The following is an 18047-nucleotide window of genomic DNA, read 5'->3' on the forward strand; positions in this document are numbered from 1 at the left end:
TCTATCTCTCTCTCCCTCTCCCTTATTCTCTGAAATCAATAAAAATATTTTTTTTAAAAAAGAATCATATATGTCTACTATTCTCTCAGACTCCCCTGGGATCACTCTGAATACATTTTTCTAATAATGTATATATATAGTTGGGAAATCCAACTAGATGAGATGAGCTCTGCAGATCATCAGGCCTCTGCCAACAGGGAGGCTCATTTAGGCAAAATACAGTTTAAGAGAGGTAGGTTTCCCTTCTTTATTTCCCTAAGCTGTTCTGCTAAACTGCCCAGGGGAAGAAAGAACCAGAGATCAAGGACTTTAAGAGGCAGGGAATCCATTAATATATTTTGTTGCCCCTCTTCTAGATCCAGCTATTAATTACCTCATGTCCCACTGCCTCTCATTCTGACTTCATAGGCCTGACACCCAAGCTGCCATGCAGCATTGACTTTAAGTGTGTCCTTGAAGGACCCTCACAAAACCCAGCCTTGTTAGGAAGCTACTCACAGATTTTCCTGTAGCTTGGCGGAGTCCTGCTTAGTTTCTAGTTGGCTCATCAAATTCTTTAGCTGAACAGCTGCAGAGAGGGAGGAGAAAAACTTGTTAAAAGAAAAATAGATTCATCATGAGCAACCTGCATCTAAGATCACCAGTTTCTTTCTATATCCTGAACAAATACGTGCAACTAACAGAAAGATTGCTATGATCAAAACCTTGGCATATACATATACATTCCCTTTAAAACTAAATTCCTGCATGGCTCGGTGGTTGAGCATTGACCTATGAACCAGGAAGTCACTTTTCAATTCCTGATCAGGGTACATTGGTCAGGGCACATGCAGGGCTGTGGACTGATCCCCAGTAAGGGGCGTGGCATGAGGCAGCCGATCAATTATTCTCTCTCATTGATGTTTCTCTCCCTTTCTCCCCCTCCCTTCCTCTCTGAAATCAAAATATATATTTTTAAAGAAACTAATTTCGGGGTTCACCTTTGTCTATAGAGTAACTACATCTCTAAGTGAAGGGTGGTGGTTTTGTTCATCACCCCCAAAGAACTTCCGAATTTTTCCAGATTTCCCATGGCACTGGATAAAAATGTAATGACCTTTCTTTTATTTATTTATTTTAATATATTTTTTTAATTGAGTTCAGAGGGGAAGGGAGAGGGAAAGAGAGATTGAAACATCAATGATGAGAGAGAATCATTGATCAGCGACTCCTACACATCCCCTACTGGGGATCGAGCCCATAACCCCGGCATGTGCCCTTGACCTGAATCGAAACTGGGACCCTTCAGTCTGCAGGTTGACGCTCTATCCACTGAGCAAAACTGGCCAGGGCTGTAATCACCTTTAGAAGGGCCTTAATACAAAATATCAATTCACAATAAAAACTACAATCCACTAGTACACAATTTTTTATAGCAAACACTTTTGAAAAGACAATGTATATTTTTAAAAAATATTTTTAAAACTGATTTCAGAGAGAGGAAGGGAGAGAGATAGAAACATCAATGAAGAGAGAAAATCATCAATCGGCTGCCTCCTGCATGCCCCCTATTGGGGATTGAGCCTGCAACCCATGCATATGTCATGACCAGAAATATGCTCAACCACTGAGCCACACTGGCCGGGCAATGTACATTTATCTTATACTAGAGGCCCGGTGCCCGAAATTCGTGCACGGCGGTGAGGGGGGGTAGCGGGGGGTGTTGTCCCTTAGCCCAGCCTGCAGTCTCTCCAATCTGGGACCCCTCAAGGGACCTTCATTTTTTCCTTCAAGAGTGTGGTGGAAAAACCCTAGATTACCTTCTTGGATTCTTATAACCCAAATTACCAAAAACACTGCAATTGGTGGCCTACAGGGAGATTAGCCAATGAGTTGTCAGAAAAGGTATTTACTCTCAAAATGGTTTGGCTCAGTGGATAGACCGTGGGCCTGCAGACTGAAGGGTCCCAGGTTTGATTCCTGTTAAGGGCATGTACCTTGGTTGGAGGCATATCCCCAGTGGGGAGTGTGCAGGAGGCAGCTAATGGATGTTTCTCTCTCATTGATATTTCTGACTGTCTATCCCTCTCCCCTCTTCTCTGTAAAAAAATAAATAAATAAATAAATTTTTAAAAAGGTGTAACCTCTGCAGCTCATGCAGCCCCTGGGTTGTGTCCACTGGGCTAGGGGCGTGTCCCTGCCACCCGGTGGTGGCTGCCGGGGTCTCTGCACACCCCAGAGGCCAGCAGCCATCCCCCTGTGGAGGGCGCTAGGCTTGGGGCATGGACACAATCTGCCACTTGGTGCTGGAGCTTGGAAAGCCTCTGGGGCTGGGCGGGAACATCCCCGTCTCCAAACGCCCCAAGGCCAGTAGCCAGCCCCACCATGGGCCCCAGGCTCGAGGCTTGCAGGGACCCTGGGCAGCACGCAGCGGTGGCCGCCAGGGTCTCGGCAAACCCAGGAGGCCAGCAGCAGCCCCTGGTCCTGGGCGCCTGGCTGGGGGCGTGGCCCCAAACCGCCGCTTTGTGCAGGAGCCTTTGCAAGCCGCTGGGGGCGGGGCAGATGTTCCGCCCGCCAGGTTGCTTGGCGCCTACACCCATAGGCTCTGAGTGGCCAGGGGGCGTTCTGGGACCCCCGCCGCTCAGGACCTAAGCACGGGCCTACAGGCTAGGAGCGGCCGGACCCAGGCCGCTCGGTGCCCGCATATGCAAATTAACCGCCATCTTGTTCGCTCTGATTGGCTGTGGGCGTAGCGAAGGTGCGGTCAATTTGCATGTTTCTCTATTATAAGGTAGGATAATAAAAGGCTAATGTGCAAATCGACCGAGTGGCAGAATGACTGGTCGCTATGACGCACACTGACCACCAGGGGGCAAACACTCATTGCAGGAGCTGCCCCTTGATGGTCAGTGCACTCCCACAGGGGGAGCGCTGCTCAGGCAGAAGCCAGGTTCTTGGCTGGCGAGCACAGTGGGGTGGCAGGAGCCTCTCCCACCTCCATGGTAGCACTAAGGATGTCCGACTGATGGTCTGGACATCCCCTGAGGGCTCCTGGACTGCAAGATGGTGCAGGCCGGGCTGAGGGACCCGCCCTTCCCAGTGCACAAATTTCGTACACCGGGCTTCTAGTTATTAATAAAAAGTTACCACTGACTGAGCACCTCTGTGTGCCAGGCACTATATTAGGAGCTTTGTATACATGATCTTATTAATTTTCACAGTAAAAATCTAAAGCATATATATCTTCATTTTGCAGGGGAGGTAATATATTTAAAGAAGTATCTTATACTAGAGGCCCGATGCACAAAATTCGTGCACAGGGGACGTGTCCCTCAACCTGACCTGCACCCTCTCAAATCTGGGACCCCCTTAGGGGAGTCGAACTAAACTGGCAGTCGGACATCCCTCTCACAATTCGGGACTGCTGGCTCCTAACCGCTCGCCTGCCTGCCTGCCTGATTGCCCCTAACCACTTCTGCCTGCCAACCTGATTGCCCCCTAATCACTCCCCTGCCAGCCTGATTGACGCCTAACTGCTCCCCTACCAGCCCGATCGCCCCCCCCTCCTGCTGGCCCAACCACCCCCAATTGCCCTCCCCTGCCGGCCCGATCGCCCCCAACTGCCCTCCCCTGCAGGCCTGGTCCCTCCCAACTGCCCTCCCCTGTAGATCTATTGCCCCCAACTGCCCTCCCCTGCCGACCTGATTACCCACAACTGCCCTCCCCTGCCGGCCATCTTGTGACGACATGAGGACAGCCATCTTGTGATATCACGCAAGGGCATGATGCCACCTAGGCCTTTATTATATAGGATAAAGGTACACAATAAGTAGAAGGGCAAAAAAGTCAATCTTGGGTATATACCTGTGTTCTTTCAACTACTAGTATGCTAACTATAGTCAAGTACACGGTTTTGTTAGGTAATTCTACCTTTTCCTAGATATTTTGCTAAGACTAAGGAATGATCATATTTGAATCCTGGATGTTTCAGTCCCTAGCCCTGAACCAGCAGTGATCCAAAGGAATTGATTAACTAGCAGCAAGAAGGAACAGCAGCCTGCCTGGGGATCTGAACACCCCACCTGTCCTCATTGATTTCTGCAACAGGAATAGAGCCCTCAATTTCTTTTGTGTCCTGCTTCCATGTCCTTTTTTATGCTGTGGAAGTTCTAAGTTCATTGACCATCCTTATAACCAGTGTTTTGAACTCTGAATCCAATAGATTGCCTGTCTCCATTTTTTTTTAAATTTCTTTATTGATTAAGGTGTCACATATTTGTCCTCATCCCCCCATTCCCATCCCACACCCCTCCCCATGGATGCCCCAACCCCCTGTTGAACTTAACCATTGGTTAGGCTCTTATGCATGCACACAAGACCTTTGGTTGATCTCTCCCCCCTCCCCCCACCCTCCCCTATCCTCCCTCTGAGGCCCGATAGTCCGATCGATGCCTCCTTGTTTCTGGTTCTGTTCTTGTTCATCAGTCTATGTTGTTCATCATTTCCCCTAATGAGCGAAATCATGTGTTACTAGAGATATACTTATAAGAATTGAATGTGCGACGAGCAATAATAGTTATGCTGACAGGCAAATGAATCAGTCTGTAGTGAGTTTCTTTCTGGACCAACAGTTCTTTTGAGACCCAATATCAATGTCCACCAGTTCCTTATGAGTACATGTCGGCACTGACCCCTCAGCTCTGGATGGTGGACAAATGGTGGTAATGCAGGTCCGACTCCCTCTGGTTTGGTCTCGGCCGGACCCAGGGGCACGGCTTCACCCGGATCCAGGGGCCCACGGCCTCACCCGGATCCAGGGGCACACAGCCTCGCCCAGACCCAGGATTCAGCTTCACCCGGACCCAGGGGCGCGTGGCCTCACCCGGACCCAGGGGCGCGTGGCCTCTCCCGGGCCCGGGATCCAGCCTCACCCGGATCCAGGGGCACACGGCCTCGCCCGGACCCGGGATCTAGCTTCCCCCGGACCCAGGGGCACGTGGCCTCACCCGGACCCAGGGGCGCGTGGCCTCTCCCAGACCCAGGGTCGCGTGGCCTCACCCGGATCCAGGGGCCCACGGCCTCACCCGGACCCGGGACCCAGGCTCACCCTGCCTGTCTCCATTTTTTTTTTTTCCTGGAGTTTTGTTCTGTTCTTTCATTTGGGACATATTTCTTTGTCTCCTCATTTTGGCAGCCTCCCTGTGTTTGCTTCCATGTATTAAGTAGAGCTGCTACGTCTCTGGGGATTGACAGAATGGCCTAATGTAGCAAGTGTTCTGTAGGATCCAGTGCCACAGCCTCCCTGATCACCCAAGCCGGGCACTCCAGGCGCTCCTCCCCCACCTCATGTGGGCTGTGTACACCCTCCTATTGTAGCTGAGCCTTGATTGCTATTGGCACATTGATGGGAGGGGTTTACCCCCAGGCCAAGTAGGCTGCAAGGACTGGCTGCAACCACTGACCACCAATCCCTGACCTCCGTGCAGGATCAGCTGTGCAGAGACCCACCCCATGGAGCAGGACTTATTTCAGCAGGGCTTTGGTGCCCACTTAGTACACCCCTTGAGTGTGTCACTTGTGGAGGTGGTTGGGTGGTGCTTCCAAGTGGTCTGAAGCTGTCCACTAGGTGTGCTGGGCCTCCTGAAGGTACAGGCCAAGGTCAGTGCCACCTACTTTCTGCCTAGGGTGACCCAGCATGAGCTACAAAGTGATCTGCAGATGGCTGCTACCTGTTCTGGGCTTAGAGGTGCCCAGGTGAGGTCAAGCTGTGAATCAAGGCCCGCTGCTGCTAGTGCTCAGTGTGGGGCCACTTTTCCTGAGGTATGGGGCACAAGGAGACCATATGCTGCTCTTTTGAGAGATTTTAGGAAAGTCTAAAGCATGAGCCAAGACAAGCCATTCCTATTAAAAAGCCACTAGAAACAGCTTGGGTGGGCCCCACAGGTTGGGTTGGTTAGGGTCTCTGGAATCATCATGGTGGGGCAAACAGCGTGAGCCTGGTTAATGCAGACTTAGATATGGTGCCTGCCTGCCATCTCTGGGGAGCATGGGGGTCTCAGAAAAGGAACAATGGCCTCTGCCAGCACTTTTGTGTGACAGAAAGCCACCCCACCCCAGCTTTTACCCCAATAACAAACAATTCAGTTCCTCCCCTCATGTCCCTGCTGCCTTTCAAGCTGCTTGCCTCCGGAGCTGGAACACAGAGGGAGTAAATCAGAGTAAGTCCATGTGTGGGCCCTTTAAGAGGAACTGCCTCGGGCTCCAGCAGCCTTCTGTCTCACTCAGCCACAATCCCTGCAGATTTTTACAGCCATAAGTTATGGGGACTTCTCTTCCTGGCACTGGAACCCTGGGATCAGGGGCTGGTGTGAGGCTGGGACCTCTCACTCCTCAGAGGGACCTCTGCAGCCACAATATCCCTCCTGATGATTACCCACCACACGTGTGGGACCAACCCCTTCTGCGTGTCTGCCCCTCCTACGATCTCAGTGTGGCTGCTTCTTTAAATCCCTAGTTGTAGGACTTCCATTCAGCTAGATTTCAGATGTTCTGAATAGTGGTTATTGTGTATTTAGTTGTAATTTTAATGTGGTTGTGGGAGGATGAGAGGACCGCATTTACCTACACTGTCATCTTGATGGGAAGTCTCCTATCTATTGTCTTTTGCATCTACAATAACATACCTTTGGAATGTCAAAGTAATCTTTTCCAGACCCCTCAGGACACAGCCGTCACACCAGAGCACCAGAACATGAGGCCACAGAATCCCTCCTTGTTATCTTACTGTGTTGATATATACCATCTTTGTGTTGTAATTGACATAACTATCCTGTATCTGCCAATGTAAAAGAAGTATGTGTCTCTTTGTTTTACTTTTTATCCAATTTCAGAGATTCCCTGCTTTGCTTTCTCCCGAATCTCTCTAATCTACCAACAATGGACTTCACGTAACCACCCCCCTCCCCAAGTCTCCTCCTTTGATTCTAATGTATAAAATAAGCTGTAAGCCCCTGAGGCACCTGTTATTAATTAGTGAATTCTGCCAAAATATTCAGTTTAAATATATAGAAATATGGCTTACCCAAAACATAAAAATTAAACATCTAGAGCCTCTAGGGGCACTCTTAAAAATAATAATGAGCCGAAACCGGTTTGGCTCAGTGGATAAAGCGTCGGCCTGCGGACTCAAGGGTCCCAGGTTCGATTCCGGTCAAGGGCATGTACCTTGGTTGCGGGCACATCCCTCTCATCAATGTTTCTAACTCTCTATCCCTCTCTCTTCCTCTCTGTAAAAATAATAATAATAATAATAATAATAATAATAATAATGAGCTGTAAAACTGCCATTATCTGGAGCATTTTCTCAATTCATTGAGATTTTGCTTTCTGGCAATTGTCATCAGTTTGGCTCAAATAAACTCTTCTACAAGACTTTTTCTTAAGCTGGACTTTCTTTAGTGGACAGTCTCTAAGTCTGATAAGAAACAATGATTAAACAAAATCTTCTAATTGATTGTTGGGTGACTCTACTCCTAAGTGGCAACTGAACAACCTAGTCCTTAGCAATATGCACAAGTTACTTCTCCTTTGCCAAAACAATCACTATATCATGGATGTTTGAATCCAAAATTTCTAAAGTCAAGAACATATAGGTTTATAGCACTTATTTCCACTTTTTTAAAATCCTCACTTGAGGATATTTTTCCATTGATTTTTAGAGAGAGTGGAAGGGATGGAGGAGAGGGAGAGAGAGAGAAATATCGACGTGAAAGAGACACATCCATTGGTTGCCTCCCACATGTGCCCTGTCTCAGGCTGGGAATCCAACCCATGACCTTTCGGTCAATGGGCCGATGCTCTAACCACTGAGAAAAACTAGCTAGGGCAGGTTTATAGCACTTTTAGTTATGATTTTATCTTATTTTGAGACCATGTTTTTCTAGCAAAAATGTAGTAACTTTATAATGGAAATACAGGATTCACTTGATTATAGGAAGATGTAATCACTATAATCACTGCATTCTGCTAAGATAGCATTATACGACCAGCTGGTGTGGCTCAGTTGGTTGAGCGTTCACCAGGAGAGTGCCCATTCGATTCCCAGTCAGGGCACATGCCCTGTTGCTGGCTTGATTCCCAGAAGGGGCAGGAGCAGCTGATCAATGTTTCTCTCTCATGGATGTTTCTAACTCTCTCTCCCTCTCCCTTCATCTCTTTGAAATAAATAAAATAAATAAATAAAATCACAGCATTATATAAGCTATAAATCATTTTTCACATGAATTTCTTTCTTATCTAAGTCAAATGGGAATCAGGATATCACTAAAGGTATCAGCTGGCTAGCCATACATATAATTTATGAAAGAGAGCAGACATTCAAATTTACTGAACATTTACTATGTGTTATTGGGTTATATTCTCAATATGGCATAATAAAAAGTATATTTGATCTTTGTTTCTGGTTCTTGGCACAAAGCTCCTAAAACCCTTGGGATTTCCTAAGTGATAAGGATTTCCTTTTTTATTAATAAAGAGCCCCTTGTGAGCACACCAAGTTTATGCTAATGAGGTGACTTGGGTGGGGCCTCTAAATAACCTTAGATTGGGTGGGACTGGTCACCACAGTGACCAAATGATTAGAAGGTTGGAACTTTCGGCCAGACCCAGGGACCTCTCATTTTGGCCTGTTTCACGTAAATGAGGTTTCCAAATTGTACAGTTCTGGTTGGCCTAAATCATGCAGTTATGAATGGTTGGTATAGATGCAAATGAGGATATTATTTGCATAGTTCTGACTGAACTGGGCAGGTCCCAGTCCCTTGGTAGAAAGACTGAAACCAGCCCTAACCTGTTTGGCTCAGTGGATAGAGCATTGGTCTGCGGACTGAAGGGTCCCAGGTTCGATTCCGGTCGAGGGCATGTACCTTGGTTGCGGGCACATCCCCAGTAGGAGGTGTGCAGGAGGCAGCTGTTTGATGTTTCTCTCTCATCGATGATTCTAACTCTCTTTCCCTCTCCCTTCCTCTCTGTAAAAAATCAATTAAAAAAAAAAAAAAAAGACTGAAACCAGGGTTTCCCTGCTGTGGTTGACTCAGACAGCATAAACAAGTGGAGGGTGGGGGAGACATAGTGCAGAGTTCAGTCAAGACATTTGCTCTCAATAAACTTACAGGTTAAGGAAAAGAATAAATAATAGCATATGCCAGGTTGTTGTAAGTACTATAAAGAAAAGTAAATTCAGGTCAGGGCTAGGATAACGGGGTGGGAGTGGGTACCAGTTTATATAGGGTGGTCAGAGAAGACTTCTGGCCAGGTGACACTGAGCAAAGATCTTAGAGGAAGTAAAAGATCCAGCCATGTAAGTATCTGGGGGAGAAGCTTTCTAGCAGAAAGACTATCAAGTACAAAGTCCCCAAGGCAAGAGCACTTGGTGTGATGGAGGAACAGAGAGGAAGCCAGTGTGACTAGAGAAAGAGAACAGCAGTGGCCAAAGAGGTAGAGGGGATTTGAATGAAATGAGAAGTCAATGGGTTTTGAGCAGAGTGTCAGAATAACCAGAATTCAAACCCAAGACTAATTTCAATGGCTGTATTCTTTGTACCACGTTATGTTATCAAAAGGCTGACGCTTAAAGGAAATAGAATGTAGTGACACAGGGCAGGCCTCCATATCCCAGTGTTCCACTTAGCCCCACCTTGCCTATCTGATACCTCCCTAACTTAATAGCTCCCCACTCTAGATAGGCTGATGTCCTTGCTCTCTAACTTCCTCCTTTCCCAACTTCCTCCCACCTTTGAGAATATTCCTGTGTACTCACCAGAGTCCAGCAGAGTGACAGGCACTCAGTGGGTATATAGTAATTACTGGTCAACTGAGTTAGCCTTCCTTTTATATCATGACACTTTCTTTAAGGCAGAAGATATGAATGAACAAGAGCTAGCAAGAGTGAGACCTGAACTCTAAACCAGACCTGACCATTAACTAGGTTTGTGGCACCACTCAAGTCATTTCATGTGCTGGGTCTCTTTTCACCAACTGTATATGATATTCAGGTTGAACTACCACATACTGAGGACTTACTATTTGCCATTGTACTTCTTATCTGGGTGGGTGGATTTGTTTTTCTCATTAAATCTTTACAACTCTGTGAGGATTAAATGATCTCTAAGTACTCCCACTACTGCTCAATGCTAAAATTCAGTAATAACAAAGAAGCTCTTAAAAAATAAAAATAAAATAAAAAGCTCTAGTCCCAGAATGATGCTGTGTAACCAAGGAATTATTTTGCAAGCCAGAATTTGGCTTAGAGAGGCTCCACCAGTGTACAAATGGGACTGGACTGATTATATGCTGCTGGAGAGCAGGGACCACATTCTACTCATTTTTGTATTTGCATAACCACACACGCGCGCGCGCACACACACACACACCCCTCTAGATGACACATAAAGGTAGATCTTACAAAAGTTCAAGGAAACAGATCTCATTTTATTGACTGTCTTTATAAAGTAGAGCACTCTCCTTAGAAACTATAGATGTGTCAAAACATCAAGTTATTAATCATCTATCAAAACTTATTATCCTAGACAGCAATGGGAATTTTTATAGAAAAAAATCTATTAAAAATCAATTGTTATTTCTGTATTCTCATCTGAGAACTTTTTTCATGTAGATTGTTTTTTACTTCTTTTGTTGAGCTTACCTGAATTTGTGTGTGTGTGTGTGTTGGGGGAAGGCAGCGGAGTCAGGGAAGTGTGGGAGAGGGGGACATTATAGGATCATTTGCTAGCTAAGCACCAGAATTAATCCAAGCCTCCATCAACTCCTTCTAAATTCCTAAATATTAAGAGATCTTCCTAGCCCGGCTGGCGTGGCTCAGTGGTTGAGCATCAACCTATGAACCAAGCGGTCACGGTTCGATTCCCTGTCAGGACACATGCCCGGGTTGTGGGTTCGATCCCCCGTGTGGGGCGTGCAAGAGACAGCCGATCAATGATTCTCTCTCATCACTGATATTTCTTTCTCTCCCTCCCTCTCTGTTCCTCTATGAAATCAATACAAATATATATGTATGTGTGTGTGTGTGTGTGTGTGTGTGTATACATATATATATATATATTAAAAAGATATCTTTCTAAAAGTTTTTATCATGATAAATATCACATGATCTTACTCATTTGTGGAATATAATGGACAACATAAACTGATGAACAAAAAAAGAACCAGAGTCATAGAAGCATTGAACAGACTGTCCAACCTATGAGGGAAGGCGGGGGTGGGGAGGTAAGAGATCAACCAAAGGACTTGTATGCATGCAGATGAGCATAACCAATGGACACAGGCATATGCTGGGGGGTGGGGGCAGCCGGGGAGAGGTCAATGGAGGAAAAAGGAGATTTATGTAATACTTTAAACAATAAAGAATTTAAATTAAAAAAAAAAGTTTTTATCAAGATTCAAGTATCAGATACCCCAAACTTCAAATTATAAGGACCGTAGTTTACTGGAACCTAAAGAAGCAGAATATTTTGCATACTGCCCTCCATAACCACCCACCATCAGGGATTTATTCAAAAATAGTGTCTCAATGACCCATTTATTTTACATCTAAAAATTGTGTCCCTTAATAAACCTAAAGCACAAAAATAAATAGAATGTTTACATATATACTTCTTTTCACTTGAGTGTATTTAAAATGTCAAAAAGTAAAGTGATACTTTTTGAAAAGACTTTTATCAAAATGAATGGAATCTAAAAGGGTTTTCTGCTCAACCTGGTTAATAAGAAAACTCTTTTCTAAGCATTCTAGTTCCATGTAAGCAATTTTATTATTTATAAAACTAGGTTTTAACCAGCTGGTGTGGCTCAGTGGTTGAGTACAGATCTATGAACCAGGAGGTCACAGTTCGATTCCTGGTTAGGGCATATCCCTGACTTGCGGGCTCTATCTCCAGTGTGGGACGTGCAGGAGGCAACTGATCAATGATTTTCTCTCATCACTGATGTTTCTATCTCTCTCTCCCTTCCTTTTATTGAAATAATATATATATATATATATATATATATATATATATATATATATATATATTTTTTTTTTTTTAAACTAGGTTTCAATTTCTCCTATCAATGACCTTTTTTCTTTTTCTTTTTTAAAGGATGTCCTAGCTAAAACTTTTAAAAGACTATAGAGCAAATCAATTTATTTGACATTACAGCTAACATCCACACTAGGAACTACTCTAAATTGAACACTCTTTATGTGCTTTTAGCTGATATCAGCTTTAAGCAGAATCTGAATCTCCATCCAAATCAAAGTCTAGTCATACCGAAAGCATCATCACGGGGAAGGGGGGGAGATCCTCTTCATTTGGCAGACTCTAATGCTCTAATTTATACTTCAAACAAACAAATATAAATTCAACCAAAAAAACATTACTTACAACAAATGAGAAAATGCTAGCCTATGAGGTACTTATGAAAATGATGTCATTTTGTGTCTTATTCTGAAAATCAGGTTTACATTGTTTTTATATAGTTTCAGAGAAAATGACCTGACTTTTAAAAATTAACTGTAGGCCCTGGACGAGTAGCTCAATTGGTTAGAGCATCGGCCCAACACACCAAGGTTGCAGGTTCCATCCCTGGTCAGGGCACATACAAGAAGCAACCAATGAATGCATAAATAAGTGGAACAACAAAGCGATAGTTCTCTCTCTCTCTCTCTCTCTCTCTCTCTCTCTCTCTCTCTCCCTTCATGTCTCTCTCTCTCTCTCTCTCTCTCTCTCTCTCTCTCTCTCTGATGCGCGCGCTCTCAAATCTATAAATATTTTTTAAATAAACCACTGTATTACAATAGTAAAGCTCCAGACTAAACTGAAAATGAGTACCAAATATCAAAGGTATAATCTTCCATTTACCATACCAGTGACAGAATATGTAATGGTTAAGAGCAAAGACTGAATTACGACTGCCTATATGCTATTCCTGGTTCCACCACTTTCTAGCTTCGTGATCCTGGGCAAAAAATTCCACTCCTCTGTGCCTCAGTTTCCTCACCTTAAAAATGAGAATAACAAGAGAACTTACATGTGGTTGTTGTGAGAATGAAATGAGATAATATGAAGCTAAATTTAGAACAGTGTCTGGCATATAAGAACTCAATTAAAGATGGCTATTATTATCAAACTCAAGAATAAGAAAAATGTACTTGGCAATGATAAAATCAGTTAGGTACATATTTAATGCCAACTATATAGCCATTGCTGTGCCAGGCACTGTAGCTAACTGAAGAGAAACGTACAATGTATGGTCTCTCTATTCCCATAAAACTAATAGTGATCTCTCTAGTTGGAATGACAAGGTCAAAAAGCATTAATTAACTAAAGAATTCAGAACATAACTAAGTGTGAAACTGTGAAAACAAATTGCCTGCAAATTCAAAGAGAAATAAAAGATAGCTAACATTTCCTAAACACTATGTTGCAGGTACTGTTTTAAACACATTACATTTAATCCTTATAGCCTTATGAAGTAGATATTATTATTAACTCCATTTAATAGATGAAAAAATTAAGAAAAAGAGAGCTAAAGTAATATATTACATAGCTTGTAAGAAGCACATCTAGGATTCAAATACAGGTGGCTTGACTCCTGAGCCTGCTCATTTAACTAATAAACTATAGTCGGGCAGGGAACTAAACCAATAATACTACCATTTACTGAATGGCTACTATGTGCCAGACACTATACTAAGCACTTTCAAACATTCCATTTTAACAACACTATTCATGGTTAAAATAGGATAACAGACAAAAAGGGGAAATAACCTGTTCAAGGTAAACAGTACACAGAGGAGCAGAGATTCAGTCACAGACCTACTGATCCTAAAGCTCATGCTTTCTGATTTCACTGTCTAAAGCAAAGGAAGGCTTAGTTAACAAGTAGCAGGAGTTAAGTACAACTAACTATCCAATTTGTATACTTTGAACAGCTAGTAAGGTAGGAAAAGATATTAAAGAACGAAGAACAAAATGGACAAAAGCCAGTGCTAAGGTATGTTAAGAAGGAAAGCCTGCCTACAGCAAAGGGTATAGAGAAGTAGACAACATGGCTAATTTGGGTTAAGATGACAGAGAGGGTAAAGGCAAGGAGGAATGTTAAGATCTGATGCAGCAAAAACTAAGAGCCACTTAGGCTCTTGAGAAGGTGAGTGGTATACTGAAACAGGATTTTAGATATACTGCAGATAGCATTATCAGGATGAGCTAGAATGGGAACAGAGACACTGAGAGAATGCTGTTGGAATACAGATGCTGAGATCATGAAAATTTGAGAGGGTGGCAATAAAATAAAAAGCAAAGGGCACATATGAAAATAACTTTGAAAGAAAAACCTACAGAGTTCCATGATAATCAGTTTTAAAAGTTCAACTGTTTTTTATATTTTAGTAGACAAAATAATATCAATAAATTAGCAATATTAAAGAACAGAAATGCTGTTTTTAACTTCTTCATAGATAACTTAGAGGCCATTATTATTTTTCCTATATTTGCCTCAGCAATACCTCTCAGACCCTTCATTCCACAACAGGCAGAATCAAGTATATTTCTTCTGTACCCCACACATACTAACAACAACCCTCTGTATCGGGCAGCCAATCATAGCTGTACCTGTAACAACCCACACAGTGGCCTCACAGTGACCTGCTGTATTTCAGGGTTGTTATAAAATTAAGTAATATAATGCATGTAAAGAATATTTCATACTGCCTGGCACACAGTATATACCTAAATGTTAGTTAGTAGTGTTATTAATGGTTGACTCCAATGTCCCTTGAGCCCAATTCCCAATCAACAGTTAAACCTTATCAATTCTATCACCAAAGAAACCTCTCCTATCCTTTCCCTCCATTTTATTGTCACAGCCCCTAACTGGTGTCTCTGATCCCAGTGTCTCCCTTCCAATTCAATTGACACATTCCTAAAGAATTAAATCCAACTCGCCCTAATTCAGCACTTAAAGCCCTTCATGTTTGGACCCCAACTTACCTTTCCAACCCTATGTTCCACTACTTTCTGAAGTCCATCACTCTAGCCAAATTAAATCACTTTACTTTTCTATATACAACTCATGCTTTCCCACCACCATCACTTATTCATTTTATTCTTCCCTGGAATGCTCTTCCTCTTTACTGTCAAAAGTTCAAATCCTGCCCTGGCTGGTTTGGCTCAGTGGATAGAGCATCGGCCTTCGGACTGAAGGGTCCCAGGTTCGATTCCCGTCAAGGGCATGTACCTTGGTTGCGGGCACATCCCCAGTGGGAGGTGTGCAGGAGGCAGCTGATCGATGTTTCTCTCTCATCGATGTTTCTAACTCTCTATCTCTCTCCCTTCCTCTCTGTAAAAAATCAATAAAATATATATATTTTTTAAAAAAGTTCAAATCCTTTCCATCACTTTTCCAGACCTAGCTCAAATGCCATAATGCCTTCCTAGACCATTCCCAACTGAAAATGATCTCTCTCCCCTGAATACCTACATAATGTTACTTATACCTCTTCTATAATAGTGATCCCTTTCAACTCTATATTTCAGTTATGTACTCCATAGAAACCCTTTTGAAAGAATCCATGCCAGTTCCTATAGTATTTAACACATAGCCTGATACTCAAATGTAGAACGATTTCACAGACATTAAAATGAGATTTCGCCCCAACAGAAAACTTTCAACCTTGAACCAGAATTTTCTGATCTAACCTGTATTACAGCTCCCTCACAAAGAGAAATTGCAACACAAAGTACTGTATTTCCTAGCCAGTGGTCATATTAATTTTTTTTTTAATGCCTGGATTAAACAGGCCACTTACTCTTCTTTCCATTTTCAAATCACCCAGTCTCAATCCCTTCCCATCAGTAACTTCCCACTTCTCAAATTGTACATTATGTACTTAAATTTAAAAGCAAAGTGATAGACTGTTCTTTAATACAGAAAATAATTGTAATTCAGGATCAACTAGTTCTGCCTACTACAGTACAGCCAAGCTCACAAAAACACAGCAAACAAGGATGATCACCATTTTCCCAAGTAAAGTTGCTGCTGCTGACCTCCTGTTTATAAAGCTTTGAGCTGATTTCTGGGCACAAGAAATAGCCAGTATTTGACTCATTCAGATAGTCTCCCTCAGACCCTACTTGTGGGGACAGCGTTTTAAGACAAACAATGACATTCTGAAATCCACCACTGGCTCTACCGTGTCTTACTTATGTGATTGTGGCCAAGTCCCTGAGCTTCTCTGTGTATCAGATGTGTAAACAAATGCCTCATAGGCTTGAAATACGAATATATATGCAAATCTTTTGCTACAAAAGGCAGAATGTCAACTGAAATGTTTTCGGTGAATTCTCTTCGTTAAAACAGAAGTCATCTTACTCCTCAAATACAAGTCACTGTATCTGATTTCCAAATTCATTAAAGGAAGAACTGTTTTAAGTCGCCCAAACACATGCACTCTCCACTTCCCTTAATTGAAAGCTGCTGATTTCCAAGGAGCCGGAGCTGAGCAGAATGTAAACTTAAAGTCTAAATCAGTAAACAACCACCGATGCAAACTGGTCACAGAGGAAAGAGAGGTGGGGGACGCGGGGGCGGGGTGGAGGGAAGCGGATGACAGGAAATACTCGGCTGACCACTGTGCCAAGTCAACTCACTCCTGGATCTCCAGGTGACACACACACACCCTCCCACCCTGGGGCTGTCAGGACTGCTGTTTTGGCCACAACACCAGGAGGGCATAACTCTTAAAAGAGACTCGAGCTTCCTTCCAGCGGGGGCTTGGGACCCTTGGGGAGTCCGGGCCGGACAAGACTGGGGGATGACAGCTCGCCATCGCCAGAGTGGAAAGCCCGACACGGTTTCAGGTGTGGCCTTGACCGCAGCCCCAGCCCGGCTCCGCGCCCCAGCAGCCTCACCCAGGCCTGTTCCTGGGATGGCCCCCACACCCCAGCTCGTCCCCCTGCTCACTGGCTTGGCTGATCCGCTGAATATTGCCGCTGCACGTCTGGATGATGCTGCTGAAGTCCCGAAGCGGGGGCCCCGAGGGCCCCGGGTTCCGGTACATGTCTAAGGGACCGTAGGACATGACGAGGAGCTGAGACCGACTCGCCCTGCACGGCGGTCCCACCGGAAGCAGCCACCAAACCGGACCGCAGGCTGACTGAGAAACCGGGAAGAGAAAGGGCGGGGAAGGGGCTGAGGCTGCGTGCGCACTTACCCCACCCCCACGCAGTGCGCATGCGTCTGCCCCGCCCTGCCCCACAATGCGCATGCGCGGCTGGGACTAATGCCCTTAGAGGCCAGAGCCCGGGCTGGAATGCCGGGCGGGGCGATGACGTCACATCGTTGGAGCTGGGATTGGAGGTGCTGGGGGTGCGGTGTTGTTTCTCAGCAAAGCGCGGTGACAGAAGGCAAGAATTTTCGATTAGCATAAAATTATACCAGATGATCTCAGCTTTTCTGTTCTATTCTGAGAATTCAGGCCCAAATATGGGAGTATTAGACAACGTTGAAACTCGGATCCTTAACCAAACTCCTGAAATTCCTCATTCTACTTCCATCCTCTATGGCTTTGTTAGTATTTGGAGCACTTTTATGGTTTAAAAATAACTTTCATTTCTCCTTCCACCCCTCTTCTAATCAAAACTATAAAATAATAAGATTTATCGAGCACAAACTATGTGTGAATCATCACTGCAATTCAATTGTTCATAAGCTCTTTCACAGCAAGGGACCATGTTCTAACTATATATATATATTTTTTTTATGTTTTATTGATTTTTTACAGAGAGGAAGGGAGAGGGATAGAGAGTTAGAAACATCCATGAGAGAGAAACATCGATCAGCTGCCTCCTGCACACTCTCCACTGGGGATGTGCCTGCAACCAAGGCACGTGCCCTTGACTGGAATCGAACCTGGGACCCTTGAGTCCGAAGGCCGATGCTCTATCCACTGAGCCAAACTGGTTAGGACTCTAACTATATTTTTACATTAAGAACAGATAATGTACAATTAA

The 18047-nt window shown here is 44.2% G+C and overlaps 1 protein-coding gene across 1 annotated transcript in view; it reads right to left on the bottom strand.

Moving 5' to 3' along the window:
- Positions 1-17236, bottom strand: part of STX12 (syntaxin 12) — a 34234-nt gene extending 16998 nt beyond the window's left edge. The window contains exons 1-2 of the mRNA XM_079777212.1: positions 16999-17236; positions 499-568 (exon numbers count right to left, since the gene is read on the bottom strand). Of these exons, the coding sequence (XP_079633338.1) occupies positions 499-568; positions 16999-17116 (188 nt within the window). The 5' untranslated portion in view covers positions 17117-17236. The remainder of the gene's footprint in view (positions 1-498; positions 569-16998) is intronic.
- Positions 17237-18047: the final 811 nt, after the last annotated feature.

This window comes from Cnephaeus nilssonii (genome assembly GCF_951640355.1).
Source record: "Cnephaeus nilssonii genome assembly, chromosome: 7".
NCBI lineage: Eukaryota > Metazoa > Chordata > Mammalia > Chiroptera > Vespertilionidae > Cnephaeus > Cnephaeus nilssonii.